The 14,743-nt window shown below is 49.1% G+C and overlaps 2 protein-coding genes across 10 annotated transcripts; both read right to left on the bottom strand.

Annotated features, from left to right (window-relative positions):
- Nucleotides 1-675: 675 nt before the first annotated feature.
- Nucleotides 676-3,689, bottom strand: CUNH1orf35 (chromosome unknown C1orf35 homolog). Of its 2 annotated transcripts, none has more exons than XM_047537963.1 (7): nt 2,657-3,689; nt 2,496-2,541; nt 2,371-2,419; nt 2,194-2,266; nt 1,993-2,075; nt 1,430-1,564; nt 676-1,257 (listed from the first exon to the last, which is right to left on the bottom strand). In XM_047537963.1, the coding sequence occupies exons 1-7, from the start codon at nt 3,025-3,027 to the stop codon at nt 887-889; spliced, it is 1,128 nt and encodes a 375-aa protein (XP_047393919.1). In that variant the 5' UTR covers nt 3,028-3,689; the 3' UTR covers nt 676-886. The 2 variants fall into 2 exon arrangements, with proteins under 2 accessions (XP_047393919.1, XP_047393920.1); XM_047537964.1 differs by having other exon boundaries at nt 982-1,257; nt 2,337-2,419; nt 2,657-3,681.
- Nucleotides 3,690-3,803: 114 nt separating this feature from the next.
- Mrpl55 (mitochondrial ribosomal protein L55) lies at nt 3,804-7,098 on the bottom strand. 8 transcript variants are annotated; one of them, XM_047537957.1, is made up of 5 exons: nt 6,916-7,097; nt 6,596-6,764; nt 5,770-5,839; nt 5,250-5,451; nt 3,805-4,551 (listed from the first exon to the last, which is right to left on the bottom strand). In XM_047537957.1, the coding sequence occupies exons 3-5, from the start codon at nt 5,793-5,795 to the stop codon at nt 4,396-4,398; spliced, it is 384 nt and encodes a 127-aa protein (XP_047393913.1). In that variant the 5' UTR covers nt 5,796-5,839; nt 6,596-6,764; nt 6,916-7,097; the 3' UTR covers nt 3,805-4,395. The 8 variants fall into 8 exon arrangements, with proteins under 8 accessions (XP_047393918.1, XP_047393915.1, XP_047393916.1 ...); XM_047537956.1 differs by having other exon boundaries at nt 3,807-4,551; nt 5,770-5,836; nt 6,894-7,097; XM_047537954.1 differs by having other exon boundaries at nt 3,807-4,551; nt 5,770-5,836.
- Between the last annotated feature and the right edge of the window lie 7,645 nt (nt 7,099-14,743).

The following is a 14,743-nucleotide window of genomic DNA, read 5'->3' as shown; positions in this document are numbered from 1 at the left end:
CATGCTAGGAAGTGCAGGTGGTACTTTGCTGCCTTCTGGAAATCTCACTTCTACCATGTAAGGATCCTCCAACTCAACAGTGCCACAGGAGGTGGCTAAGGTAGGAGTCAGCAGATGCCTTGGGGGCCTCAGCTCCTCAGTTCTCTGCAGTTGGCATGGCATGAGGTCCAAAGTACACTTTTCTTTGGACAGTGTCCCTAGGGAGTGGCTGCCCTGGAAGATAGGCCTCACCTTCATTTCCTAGGACAGGAGATAACAGCAGTCTCCACTTAGGCTGACCATGTGCAGGGCCCAGGGCATGGTACAAGTCACAGTCCAGACCTCTAGGGGGTAGCTTCAGGGTCTGTCCTAGGCTACACCTGCATTTTCAAATTTCTTTTGGAATCAGAAGCAAAACTAGGCATCAAACAATCCAGCCTGGGCTCTGCTGTCCAAGCAGCTCTTGAGTGAGTGTAGCAGTCTAGCCCATTGGCAAGGCAGGCTAAACCCCCTAGGCAGATAGAAGAGGTACCCAGAGGCTCTAGATACCCTGCCACCTGACCCTGCCATCAGCTACCCAGCCATCAGGCAGCTCCACACTACAGCTAGGCCAAGACCACACTGAATGCAAGGCCATGCCACCGTCTCCCTCCAGTGGGCTTTCTGGTCACTCCACACTAACCGTGCATTCTGTGGTACACCTTTAGTTTTAAAATATTTATTTAAGTACAAAGAGCAAGTCTATACAAAAAGAAATAGAGATGACCACACTTGGTTACGGCTAAACCTCTGGTGGGCCTGGATGGCTACAACCACTGACAGGGGTCTGCTCTCTGCAAGAGGCTCTTAGGCAGGTATAGATCTTGTCTGGTGGCAAGCAACCCAGGGATGGTTGTCCCAGAACCCGTCAGGGACCTGGAGGGTTACCACAAAGCTGGGCCCTCTTAAGTCGGCCAGCCAGCTCCCACAGTCTGGCAAGCACAGTACACAGCCTTTGCCTCAACCCAGACAGGAGGCAAGCAGGCTGGGAGGAGCTGGCCAGCACCCAGAACACCTGAGGCCCACTCCTCTCAGGACCCACAAAGTGCAGTGGTGGGCAGGGTCCCAGCTCAACAGCCAGGGCTCTGGCCTCCATTGACCCAGCTGCAGTCTCAGGCATCAGAGCCTCTGTCCTGTCGTCTGTAGGATGGGCTCCTTCCACTGTCCCTGCTGTGTGCCCGCTTCTTCCTCTTGCAGCAAGGGGAAGAGGAGTCGGAATCATGCCTCTGGCGCCCAGATCTGGAAAAACAAGGACAGCCAGACACATTCAGAGGAAGGACCCTGAGTGGGCAGCACCCCCACCCAGCTCTTAGATTCCAGGAGCCCCAGGGCCCTGCTCAGGGCTGCCTGGCCACACCATCAGGCCCCAGCCAGCACTGGGTCCCCAAGGCAGAGCTGAGTCTGCACCTACCGAACAGGAGAAGGGGATGAGGAAGAGCCATTAGCCTCTTTCTTGTACTCTTTGTCCTTCCTCTTCTTCTGTTTCTTGTGTTTTTTCTTTTTCTTTTTCTTCTTCTCCTTCTTGCTTTTCTTGTGGCTTTCAGTGCTTAAGGGTAAAGGTAAAGAGTCTGAGCCTCCCTAGCACTGGGGTCAGCAGGCGCCAGCCGAGGGCTAGGGCTGCCCGGCAGGGATCCGCACGCTCCTGCCTCGCACTGTGGTAATCAGCACCTGCCCATGCTCCTCAGTCACTGGTCCACATTTCAAGTACTGGACAGTAACGTGGCCCATGGACACCATGACAGAAAACAGTCATGGAACACCCTGTTAGGGACAGAGGCACTGCAGGACAGTGTCTGCTGGGGGTCTCGGGCCCTACCACTGCACCTCCCTTTAACCTCGGCGGGGTACCGCCCTTCTGAAGTGCGCCCGCCGGCCACGTGGCCCCACACGCGGGCAGGACGCCCGCCAGCGCTCTCCTACCCACAAACACTCCCCAGGGGCAGCGCGGGACACCGGTGGCTCCATCTGCCTCACCTCGGCTCGGCCTCCTCCTCGGCGCGCGCCCGCCTCCTGGAAGCAGGGCAGGTGCCCGGGCCGCTGCTGTCCACGCGGTGGTGCTGCGGGGGAAGCAGCACCGTGGGGAGGGCACGCGCGCGCCTCGGGGTCGGCCCGCGGCCCCCAGGCTCGCCCACCCCCGCCCCCAGGCTCCCAGCGCCCTGGGCGGGGCGCGGTTACCGTGAACACCGACAGGCCCAGCTTGGCAGCCTCCTTGTCCTCCCGCGACAGGGCCACGCGGCCCGCGGAGCCACTGTGGGGACAGCGCGGTGAGGACGGCCCTGGACTCCCGCCCAGCCCCCTCCTCCGCCGACCCACCGCACCTGGCGCTGCCCAGCCCCAGCAGCCGGTCCACACCCTTCTCCTCGGGGTCGCCTCCCTCCCGCCTGCAGATCTCCACGAAGTCCTGCGGGCGCAGAGAGGACGGTAGGCGCTCGGCCAACTGACGGACCCGCGCCGCCCCGGGTCCCGGCCCGCCTTACCTCCTTGCTCAGGCCAGTGGGCTGCTTCCGCACGTTCCTGTAGCCACTACGAGGGCCGGGGAGCTGTCAGGGCTGCAGGCTCGCCCCGCCCCGGCCCCCGGCCCCGCCCCGGCCCCCGGCCCCGCCCCGCGCGGCCCCGCCCTCCAGCCCCGCTCACTCACAGGGCGGCCAGCAGCGCCTCGCGCTCCGCCTCCCGCACGGCCGCCAGCTCCTCCTCACGGCTCGGCCCCTCGCGCGGTGCGCGGTCCTTAGCGTACCAGGTGAGGTCGCGGCCCTTCTGCCAGCGGCCCACGGGCGCCATCAGCGAGTTGCCCAAGTAGTTCTCTCTCTGCTTGTCGGTCTTCACGTCCTCCCAGTTGAACTGATCCTGTCCGCCGCGCACGCCGCCCCGGCTGGAGCCGAACATGGCGCCTGCGCCAGGGCCGCCGGAGGGCCACCAGCGAGCGCGGGACACTGGACGGGACTGCTCTGCCGATCCGGACGCACGCCGTGACGTCACACCCCGGCCACCCCAGGCGCCTGCGCAGCGCATCGCCCGGGCCGCCTTCGCTCCGCCCCACTGCGAATCTCGTCCTTGTTTGCCTGCTCACCACGCCCACCCGGCCACGCGCGCCTGCGTAGTGCGTCATTCAAGGATCCTGGGTTCCACCACCTCAATCCCGCCGGCTTGCGCGCCTGCGCATTGCCCTCAGGGCAGGAGGGCACTACATAGAGGCTGGACCCACCGGAGGTCAGGGCCGGGACGACATCACCGAGAAGTCCACCGTGTACACTGCACCACGACCCGGAGCGGCCTGCGAGCTGCGGTGGCAGTGGGTGACGAGGGCCCTGCCCGTGTGGACTCCAGGCGCAAGGTCTGGTGGTCGTGAATATTCCCTGCCGGTGTTGGCAATGCCCAGGTTGTTGCCCAACACCAAGAAAACCGGCTCTGGCCGAAGCAGATTCCTTCAACACCGAATACCTGTGTAACTGCGTACCCAGCCCTTTGCTGCAGGCATCCCCTCTTGCGGTCCCTTGTGAAGATAAACTGCAGCCCTCTAAGCAGTTTCCTAATAAATGCTGTGGACCCATTACTCTGGCAGTTCGTGCTTCCTTTTTATGGTTGCCATCAACCCTATATGGGGAGACACCTAGCGTCCTGTTGTTCTGTTACCCAATCCCTGGACTTGCAAATAGCAACCCAGGTAGAGACGGCCTCACATTTATCATGCATTTACTCAACATATGCATTGAACACCTACAAGGGGCAACATGTGAGTCTCTGGGTAAACCTTGAGCTTGTGTCCTGATTTTGAAGAATGCTCCCACAGACCCATGGGAGCAGAAGCACGAGGCATGGATGGTCTAGGGGAGCCAAGCAGGGAGGAAGCAGTGGACACTGGGCAGCAGTGTGGGCCATTGTAACAGGAGAATCCGGTTGGAGCAATAACCCTGAGTGCTCCTGAGACTGGAAGGGTAGAGCTGGGGGTTTCTGGATGCTTCCTTCCCTGGCTGCCCACATGCTCCACGGCTTTGCAGTTCTATCTAAATCTCCCGGGTTTCACCTAAACCCATCCCAAACCCTCCAGTCTGCTCTGAGCCCCACAGCCCATCTGGCTCTGAGCAGGTGCTTTTATGTGTATATGCATATGGCGTGTACTGAACTCTAAAAGAGGGGACTGAACTCAAAGGCTGCCACTGACCTACACTCCCAGCTTTGGGACAGCATCTTGCTGAACTGCCCAGGCTATCAAACTTGCCATCCTCCTCCCTCAGCCTCCTGCGTCGCCTGTGCCGCCACATCCAGGTTGAATTTTTGAGAGGTGATGAGTTGTTATGTTGGGGCACATACCTAAAGGAAGACACTGACAAGAGTTGGTGATTTCAGGTTCATGTAATTTACAGTGTCCTCAAGCCACTGTCACTTCTTAGTCCTGATCCAAAACTGTCTGTAACGCTCAGCGTCAAAGTCATCAGCAAGATCTGGTTCTTCCTCCTTGTGTCTGAGCTGAGCCTCTCGTTTCTGCAACCTGGCCCGGCGCTCCTCAGGAGACAGGGCATCCAGGTCTAAGGGCATCTGAGTGGGAGAGAAGTCAAGGTGTCCCCCCACACCTCGTTCTGAGCAACAGAACTACCGAGATGATACCACTGGGTCTCACAGTTGCCTGGTGTCTTCTACACTGAGTCAGCTTGATTGTTTTTAGTGCTGAGGATCAAACCAGGTCCCTGTACATGCTAGACCACTGCACTTCCTATGAGCTACATATATCCTCAGTCCAATTTTTATACATTGTTTTTTTTCCTCCCTTAAAAGCTTTTTTCTTTTCTTTCTTCTTTTATGGTACGAGGGATTGAACCTAGGGGTGCTCTACCACAGAGCCTCAACCCAGCCCTTTTAATTTTGAGACAGCTTGCTAAAGTTGCGCAGGTTGACCTCAAACTTGTGATCCTGCCTCAGCCTCCTGTGTTGCTGGGATCACAAGCCTATAACACTGCACCCAACTAAGCTTTAATTTTATTAGTAGAGATTTTTTTCTGCCCCATTTTTCCAAATTTGTTTTCTAAAAAATACAGTGACTTGCTCATCCTGTCTGGTGCTTGGAGAGAATTCTGGTCTAAACCATCGTCCTCTCCTCCAGCAGCCTGTTCCCGACTCTGATAGTGCATTACTGTGACCACAACTACACATCTGTCCTCATCCAGTGGCCATAGGCCCCACCACCATGGTTTGGCCTTCATCAGGGCTCCAGGCAACACCTGGCAATGGAAGCTTACTGTCAGCATGCGTCGAGGCTCCCTGTAGCGGATGTGGATGGTGGAGCCGTCCTGTTTGACCAGCAGCACCGGGTAGAGGCGTGCATAGGCCTGGCGACGCAGGCGAGTGAGAAAGGCCCTGCTGCTGTCGGCCAGCCAGGAGGACGTGTGCAGGTGGCAGGCCCTAGGGGCAGTTGTCTTGACAACACTCTGCTGGAGCAGGCTATGGAGAAACAAGAAAGGGCTGGTCAGTGGATAATGCTGGGGCAGAGAGCACCAATATGGTCAGAACAGCCAGAAATCAGCTGCCAGGAATGCCAGCAAAGTTTAGTGATCCACACCTGAGGGTCCTTGAGGAGCTACAGGCCATGGTGGGCCTGTACCTCTGGCCCCACCAACAGGAAGAGGCTGCAGCAGGTGACTGAGGGCACATTTCTCCCAGTACCAATGAGCTGACAGGACCAAGCAGTTTAACACAGCCCTCTCCTGGTGAGTGGTGGGCCTGACAAAAATCCTGATGGGCCTGAAAGTCCATGCTTACCCAAGCAGGCTGCCCACAGCTGCCATTCTTCTTCAGATTTGGTCAGTCACTGGTACTGGTATGTAACCTGCTAGCCAAGGAAAGGAGAGAGTTCTACAAAAAGGTTTTTCCATTTCATTGATCTTCATAAAATCCCGACCAGGAAAGATATGCAGGTCTCTGACATGCATATCAAGTTATATGGGGTATTTATTCTAGGAGTGCCCTGCAAATACCAATATCCATAGATCTTAGGTCCCTCATATGTAACGGCAGTACTTGCATACGATTTATACATATGCTCCCAAATACTTTAGATCATTATAATACCTAATAGAATGAAAGTGCTACATAAGCAATAGTTATACTACATTATTTAGTGTATACCAAGGGGGGAAATCTCAAAATTGGTGATCTCAAGGACTCTCTTGCTAGGAAACTTTGTATTTTGGGCCTGAACTGTGCTCTGAATGTACTTGCTAAGAACAGCTTGTAAATGCAGAACTGAAGCAGTCTGCATGAGTAGCTTCGACTTGCAAAATCTGTGATTGGTTAAACCTCTGGATATAGAGGAATAAAAATAATTACCAAGTCACTTGCCAGTCAATCCACTAACTCATTGATCTTCCTGGATTAGAATAGCCTGTAAAGGTTTTTCCTAAAAGCAGCTGCCGGAGTTTTACTCTGGAAGATCTTGAGTCAGACTCTGCCAGGGCCCAGGCTCACCCATTCCAGAGGGTTACAGAGCCAGGGAAGCACTCTGCAGTACAAGTGGAGTACCTTGGCTCAAGCCCTGCCAAGATACTTGCTAATTTTCATAAAAACGGCGAGGTGAAGATTATCATACCTGCTTAAATTAGAGAAAGGAAGCCCAGGGCCACTTTTCCTATGCCTCAATTCTCAGAGAAGTCTGCACAGGCGCCTGGGGTAGAGGCCAAATGCCTTCCAATACTCAGATTCGAGGACACGAGACCGCACTGTGGGCAGGCGCGCAGATTTCTTTTGGCGGTTCCTTTCTAACCAAGGAAGGGAAGCGAAGGAAGGGGTCCCGCTGCCTCAACAATGGAAATCGCGCTCCTCAGCGTGCTCTGCCCATGACCTCCCGCTCCCTCGGCCCCAGAGGGTCAGCGGGACGAGCCCCTTACCCACTCCCGGTCTCCCTCCTACCCGACACCAAAGCAGCCGGGCTCAGGACAGGGCGGCCCGGCCTCCCCCTGAGGCTCACTGTCTCGGCGAGGGCCCCGAGACCAGCGTTCCGGACCTGCCCTGCGCTGGGCGGGCGGAGGACCGCGGAGCTCCAGAGCCGCCCCGCGCGACCCCGACAGCGCGTCGCGCCGCACTGACGCGCGGAGGCGGGGCCGGCGCGGCGGTGACGTGTTCTGAAGGCGTGGCTAGCGCCGAGTGGGCGGTGCCGTGACGTGGGTGGGCACGGGCCCGGGGCCTGTGCTCGCGAGAACGCGGGGCCCGTGAGGCGCCCCCTGGAGCGCCTGCCAGGCGGTTCCTGGGTCCACAACTCCGCCCGCGGGCCTGGGCGAGTGAACGGATGCTGGCCAGAAAAGAAAGGGCGGCGGGAGAGGTGGTGCGCCGGCCGCTGGGGGACGGGGGTCCGGTGGTGCGCCGGCCGCTGCGGGACAGGGGTCCGGTGGTGCGCCGGCCGCGGGGGACCGGAGGCCCGGTGGTGCGCAGGCGGAGCACGTGTCGGTCGATGGTTGGGCTGCGGCTCTTTGGCCGCCTGCGGCTTTAAGCCAGGCAGGGAAGCCTCACATAAACCCCGAGGGACGGGGTTCCAGGGCGCGCAGGAAGACGGGGTGAGCGCGGAGCCACACACCCAGCGCCGCGGACGTGAGCTCTGGCGCTGAACTCTCAGACTCCCTCCCGTGTCTTCCTACTTTCCTTTTCGTGCGGGATGGTGTCTGGATGCACTTATGTCTGTCTGCAGTCTCTTTTAGGCGGCAGACCTAGAAACCCAGACTCAGGCACGTTTCTGTGTGTGGTGGACTCTGCCTGGGCCTGGCCGTCTGGTCAGGGACGCGTTCTTGTTCCTGGTGGTATCACATCTTGTCTCCAGGAGATCCAAGAACATGGTCCCATCAGCCTCTGGTGAGGCTCACAGCAGGACCGTGTGGGGGACAGAAGTCCCATGGCAGTAGAGCACAAGACCCATGTATCTTTTTTCATCTGGAGGTTTGTCTGTATTCTTTAAAATAATCCTCATAAAAAGCGGGTCAACATGTCTCCCTGAGTTCTGTGAGCCACTTAAGTCACTTAACCCAGCCGGGCGAGGCTCTCATGGATCCTGATTTACAGCCTGATTACAGACTGGGCTTGCGGCTGGCATCCGAAGCAGGTTGTCTTGGGGACTGAGTTCTGGACTGTTGGGGTCTGACCTGTCTCTAGGCAGATGGGGGTCAGAGCAGAGTTGAGCTGCAGTGTGTGGGGAGAACTCTCCACACCTGTTCTCACAGAACCCTGTCTGATTGTTGAGCTGTGGGGGTGGGGGATAGTGTTTTTTTTTTTTTTTTTTTTAAAGAGGGTTGTAAAAAATAATCACTGTATTCAATATTATAATTTTAGAAGAACAGTGTGTTTATAAAATGAACTAAGAAAATGACACTTTACATCATCGGTACATCAAAGTAGATCAGCACGAAAGAAAACTGTGATAAACTTGTCTCCAATACCAAGAAATTCTACTCCAAGCTTTAATGTGCTTCCTGTTTTCACTTGGTATGTCTTTTACTGCTGATTTTTATTCTTCCACATTTCATAGCAGAAGACTGGTACAGCCTTTAAAACTTCATTAAGAGGAGCAAATCCAGAATCCACTGATTTCTTCTCAAACCCATCATATAGCCTAGCAGTTTCATTCTCATGAAACTCTAGCAATGAAAAAGCTCAGTAGAACACAGGTGAATCCAATGAATAGAAGAAATCTATTGAGTTTTGGAATATTTGGTGCATTGGATCAGTCCAGGATTATGAAACCTAAACTTCCCATTGTAAACAGGAAGCTAAGTCCTTCCATAATATATCATCCAGTTACTGTGTAGGCCAAGAAAGCTACTAGCCTCTGATGCCCACGTTCATTAGCCATAGAGCCAACACTTGGAGATTCAACAATAACATCATAAATCATTCCTCCAGTGACAAGGAAATAGGGCATCAGCACCAGAGCATACTCCATCATGGCTGACTGCATCCATCCACACCCAGGGTGGCTTCTCAGCTTTGGGTTGGGACACTGGAGCACTAAGAATGGGATTCGGTAAAAGTCTCCATGTTGACCTCAGTAGGGTTTGTTTGCACCCATATTTTTGCTCAAGAACAGATTGGTTGCTGGGCATGGTGGTGCACACCTGTTACCCCAGTGACCAGGGAGACTGAGGCAGGAGGGTTTTAAGTTCAAAACCAGCCTCAGCAACTTAACAAGACTCTGTCTCAAAAAGGGCTGAGGGCTGGGTTGTGGCTCAGTGGTAGAGCACTTGCCTAGCATGTGAGAGGCACTGGGTTCAATCCCAGCACCACATAAAAATAATTATAAAAATTAAAATAAAAAGGACTAGGTTGTGACTCAGTGGTTAAGCACCCCTGAGTTCAATTCCTGGTACTGAAATAGACTGGTAACCACTGGAAATATCTTTTTTGACTGGGAACTAACTTTGGGATATTCCAGAGGGCTCCTGAAACATCTGTGAGAGATGAAACCATACTAGTAGGCTTATGTGAAATATTAAGTTATATATAATGTCAAATAATAAGTGGTGTTAGACCTTCTTTGAGTTATTATGACATGTTAACTTGTTCCCAAAACTGAAATTCCTAGCTGGGGGAGGTGGTGCATGGTCTCTGCTCTCAGGGAAGCTGAGGCAGGAGGATTACTGTTTGAAATGCAGAGAGGCCACAAGGCATCAGACACGCTCAGCAGCTGCAAGGCAAGCTCTGCTTCTGCAGAGGGGCGTGCTACTGAGCAGTCTGGAAGCAAGCGCACCTGGGCGGCAGGAGGTCCACCTGCCTCTTCCCTACGCGGCACTGCCCTTGCTCTGGCAAGAGGAGCTTGGGTCACCATCAGTACAACTGGCTAATTTTAAAACTGGGGAGGGCAAAAGGAAGGGCTATAGTTACAATGGCTACAATTGGCTCTTTCCTCCCAATTAATGCTAAATACTATATTCTGAAAATGGATCACTGGACTTCCTATTTCTCACAAGTTCCCCCTTTTTATTCCTTTTGGTCTTGTTTTCATTTTTGTTCTTGTACCCTTTGGTGTTATCCTAGACATAAGAACTTCCCGAGGTGGAAATTACCCATGTGATGAGTTCTCCCCTTTTTAGCAGTTCAGATAGCTCCTGGTGACCATGAGCACTTAAGTGCTAAGCTCCTTTGCAGCTCAGTTGAAGCTTGTCTTCTTTACAGGTCTTGATTAAAATCAGGACGTGAGGCTGAAAGTGATGCATTATGAACTCCACAGGAGTATGAGCAGCATCTCATAATATCAGCAAAAAACAAAAAAGACAGATCATGGTTATGTATTACATCCCCTATTTAGAGATCTCAACAACAACAAAAATCTACCTCTTGAATATAACTTTAAATGTGCTTGATTCTGGTCACTTTGGAGCTCTTCTTACATGGACTAGGGTGAGAGGCAGAGCCTTATCTCAGGTGAGGCAGGGCTCTTGACAAATCTTAGGCAAAGTGCTTTATTTCTGAGGCTGATCTTTACCTTGTCTTAAATATCATTGTACAAAGTTCTCAAATGATTTCCTGAAACTAACTGAATATCAGTTAACATAATACGATATTACATCTGAAACATGAATCATGCAGGAAGACCGAGAGCCCTTAATTTAAGCAAACCAGACTCTCCTTGTTACCTTCCAAAAATAAATTCCCATCCTAGCATAAAGAGTAACAAAATTATGTATATAACTTATTGGTAACAGGTTACCTTTATCCAGTGACAAAAGATTAAATGACAAATACCCACCAAATTATTATTTATTTCTACATAAATCTGAAGGATACTATTGCCACAGACAATTTTAGTTTGGAGAACATGAATACATCTAATACACAGAGAAGCCAGTAACAGGGTCACAATTACACAAATGTCCTTATTAACTTTTACATTAAAACTTAGACAAAGCTCAATTCTCAGAAGTATACATAACAGTTTATTTAACCAGTTACGAAGTTATCATTTTAAAAACTAAAACAGGTACAAGCCAGGTGCGATGGCCCATGCCTATAATCCCAGTGGCTCAGGAGGCTGAGCAGAATTGTGAATTCAAAACCTGCCTCAGCAAGAGTCAGGCGCTAAGCAACTCAGTGAGACCCTGTCTCTAAATAAAATGCAAAACAGGGCTGGGGATGTGGCTCAGTGGTTGAGTGCCCATGAGTTCAATCCCCAGTACTCCGCCCTGGCAAAAAACCCCCCCAAAACAGGTACAAACCCTAATCTCTTTAAGACTTAGTTTCCCTAAGTGATAACACCTAACAGACATAAATTATCTTTAGGTAAGAGCACACCAATGTTTTAAGGATCCCTTGTTTTTAGATTAGCATATTAAAGGTTACCCTTAGGGAAAGAAATCTTGAATAACTAATTGTGCTGACTGTAGCTAACTCCATCACATATATGAACTTTCTGAGATTTATGTTTCACAAACTTTTACAACTTAGACATTGTACAGCTTATTTTACCACACAGACTTTCTCCTCCAGAAACATTTCTTTTTCCTTCTCATTTTCCATAGTAAAATACATTTCCATACCTATAACTTTGCTTTATCTCCTTTTTCCAGTTGCTGACTCTTCCTTAATTTACATTCTGAAATAATCCTTATGAAATTTATGAATTTAGACAATTTACTCCTTTTTAATAAGCTTTTTAAAGTACTTTAATTGAAACAGCTTAAACTTTTTGTACTCTGCATACAGAATTACATGTTAGAATTTTAAATCTCAATAAACTTGTTTTTCGGTTGAGACCTAGAAACAAGCAATCTTAAACTTTTTTATTTATTAATTTATAAAATCTTTTAATAGACCAAAATATATGTTACCTCATAGAATTCAAAAAGCCAAGAATACTTGAACTTAATTGATTTTTTAGTATTTTAACTTTTCAAATTAGATGTCTCTTCTAATACATTTATGAAGATTAATTCCATTTGTGTTAAAACTAATTTACCCCTTTCTAACTTGAGTTACCCTTGAAAACCAAGGTATCAAAGAAGTCAAAGGTGCGCCATAAACACACTGGAGAAAAGACAGCCTCTTCAACAAACGGTGCTGGGAAAACTGGAAGTCCCTATATAGAAGAATGGAATTGAATCCCTCTCACTCTGCACAAAACTCAAAAGTGGATCAAGGACCTATGCATTAGACCAGAGACCCTGCACCTACTAGAAGAAAAAGTAGGCCCAACTCTCCATCATGTCAGGCTTAGGAACCGACTTCCTTAACAAGACTCCTAAAGTGCAAGTAAAATCAAGAGTCAATAAATGGGATTGTATCAAACTAAAAAGTTTCTTCACAGAAAAGGAAACAATCAAGAATGTGAACAGAGAGCCTACAGAATGGGAGAAAATCTTTACCACCTGCACCTCAGATAGAGCATTAATCTCCAGGATATACAGAGAACTCAAAATACTTAACATCAAAAAAATAAAAAAGAATACAAATAGGCCAATCAATAAATAGGCAAAGGAACTGAAAAGCACAGAAGAAATATGAATGATCAAAAAAATATGAAAAAATGTTCAGCATCTAGCTTTTAGAGAAATGCAAAATTAAAACTACACTGAGGGCTGGGTCATAGCTCAGTGGTAGAGCACTTGCCTGGCATGTGTGAGGCACTGGGTTCAATCCCAGCACCACGTATAAATAGGTAAATGTCCATTGACAACTTAAAAAACTACCAGGAGATTTCATCCCGTCAGAATGGCAATTACCAAGAATCCAGGTAACAGAAAGTGCTGTTGAGTATGCGAGGGAAAAGGTACACCCATACACTGCTGGTGGGACTGAAAATTGTTGCAACCACTCTGAAAGCAGTATGGAGATTCCTCAGAAAACTAGGAATGGAACCACCATTTGACCCAGTTATCCCACTCTTCAGTTTATACCCAGAGGAAAAAGTCAGCATACTACAGTGATGCAGCCACATTTATGTTTATAGCAACTCAATTTACAAAAGCTATGGAACCTAGGTGCCCTTTAATAGATAAATGAAGAAAACATGGTATATATGGAATATATATACCATAAAGAAGAATGGTATAATTCTTCTTTAGCCATAAAGAAGAATGAAATTATGGCATTTGCCAGTAAGTGGATGGAACTGGAGACTATCAGACTAAGTGAAATAAGCCAATCCCTAAAAACCAAAGGCCAAATATTCTCTCTGATTGTGGGCTAATTCACAACAAGGGAGGGTGGAGAGGGGAAAAAATAGAAGTCTGTTGGATTCAACAATGAAGGGAAGGGAGGGGAGAGGGGAACAGGAAAGACAGAATTAATTGGACATAACTTTCCTATGCTGGTATGTGAATACGTGACCAGGGTAACTCCACATCATGTACAACCAAAATAATAGGATCCTAATTAGAATAAGTTATACTCCATGTATGCACAGTATGTCAAAATATACTGTCATGTATATCTAAAAAGCACAACAACAAAAAGTCTAGTTAACACTATCAGTTTTTCCTGCCAAAGAAAAATACTTAGAAGCAACAGATATTGCACTTTAAACATTTCATGTTGTTCAGTTAACTGCTTTATTATGCTTTTCTGGAATGTTTTTGCAAGCAATTATCATTGTAGAGTGTCCTCAAAGAGCCTGGAAAGGATGGAAAAGTTGCTGACAAGTACTGGCTTATGGCAACTTTTAAGGATAAACCTTGGACTGTGTAAGGATTTCCAAAACTCTAATGGAAAAACTGGGTCCAGTAATTACATTAGGGAAATTAGCTCAGTGGTAAAGCACTTTCATAGCCTTGGCTAAGGCTCTGGGTTTAATCCCCAGCACCACAAAAACAAGAATGACATGAGATTCAATGAATGGATAACAATGGATGAATAATTATGAGTTTCTTAACTTTGAAATTGGCTGTTCTTTTTTAATGTTTTGCTTTTCAGGTTTGAGGAAGCATTTTCCCTTTTAACCTACTTACAGCATGCAGCAGCTTGGTAAAGTACACCTTTATGAACAAAAATCAAAGTCTTTGCTTTTCTCCCTACATGATCCCCTCAGATTTCAGAAAGTACTCATGAATATTTTTATGGCAATACAGTAATTTGCATAGTTGATCAAGCATTGTTCGTTATAACAGGATACAATTGGAAACATTGTTAATATTGCAGAGCTTTCACTAGTGTGTCATATTTGAGAGTGTATACAGAACGAATTGATAGGTACTACAGGTAACATCTGAAATCAGTCTTGTTTTGGCTTCCTAGTGTTGGGAAGTTTCTAAAAATCCAACCTGAGATTTCTTATCAGAAGTCCCAGCAAACTTAAGGAGTCTATGTGGTCAACTGCTATTCTTGTTGCAGTTGTGTAATCAGGACAAGCTGATGATACTAAACTTATTTTCCAAAAAGATTAGTCTTATCTGAGTGTTAGAAGTAGGGGTGACTAATGCAAAGAACCTGTTTTAGAAGAATAAGAAGATAGTATACCTGTAGACCTGTACACCATTTTCAAGTTGCTATTACCTATAGACAGGACTGGATGATGAATTTTGGTTTCCTCCAAGATTAGATAGGTTAAGACCCTTCCAACCAAGAACAAGAACGTCTTCTTCCTTAAGTTCTATAAACTGGAGCTACACTAAATTTCCAGGGACAAATCTCATGTCTGAGTGTGGGTCACACAAAGTTGACTCAACTGCCCAATGTCATAATCAGAAAGACAATCTGCGCACCAGGCGAAGCTGACAGCCTCACACTGGGCTGCTCTTTTCAGGAGGTGGGAACAAGATGAGAC

This window comes from Sciurus carolinensis, unplaced genomic scaffold (assembly GCF_902686445.1).
Source record: "Sciurus carolinensis unplaced genomic scaffold, mSciCar1.2, whole genome shotgun sequence".
In the NCBI taxonomy this organism is placed as follows: Eukaryota; Metazoa; Chordata; class Mammalia; order Rodentia; family Sciuridae; genus Sciurus; species Sciurus carolinensis.
The sequence above is the reverse complement of the archived record's forward strand: the minus strand, read 5'-3'. Positions and strand labels throughout refer to the sequence as shown.

Coding starts and splice junctions, on each gene's coding strand:
- CUNH1orf35 (XM_047537963.1), bottom strand. CDS start 3,027: ATGCGCTGCGCAGGCGCCTGGGGTGGCCGGGGTGTGACGTCACGGCGT. Junction 2,267..2,370: donor AGGCGACCCCGAGGAGAAGG/GTGTGGACCGGC, acceptor CTGTCCCCACAG/TGGCTCCGCGGGCCGCGTGG. Junction 1,565..1,992: donor GAGGAGGAGGCCGAGCCGAG/GTGAGGCAGATG, acceptor TTTACCCTTAAG/CACTGAAAGCCACAAGAAAA.
- Mrpl55 (XM_047537962.1), bottom strand. CDS start 5,795: ATGGCAGCTGTGGGCAGCCTGCTTGG. Junction 5,452..5,769: donor GCTGTGGGCAGCCTGCTTGG/GTAAGCATGGAC, acceptor GTTTCTCCATAG/CCTGCTCCAGCAGAGTGTTG. Junction 4,552..5,249: donor AGCCTCGACGCATGCTGACA/GTAAGCTTCCAT, acceptor TCTCCCACTCAG/ATGCCCTTAGACCTGGATGC.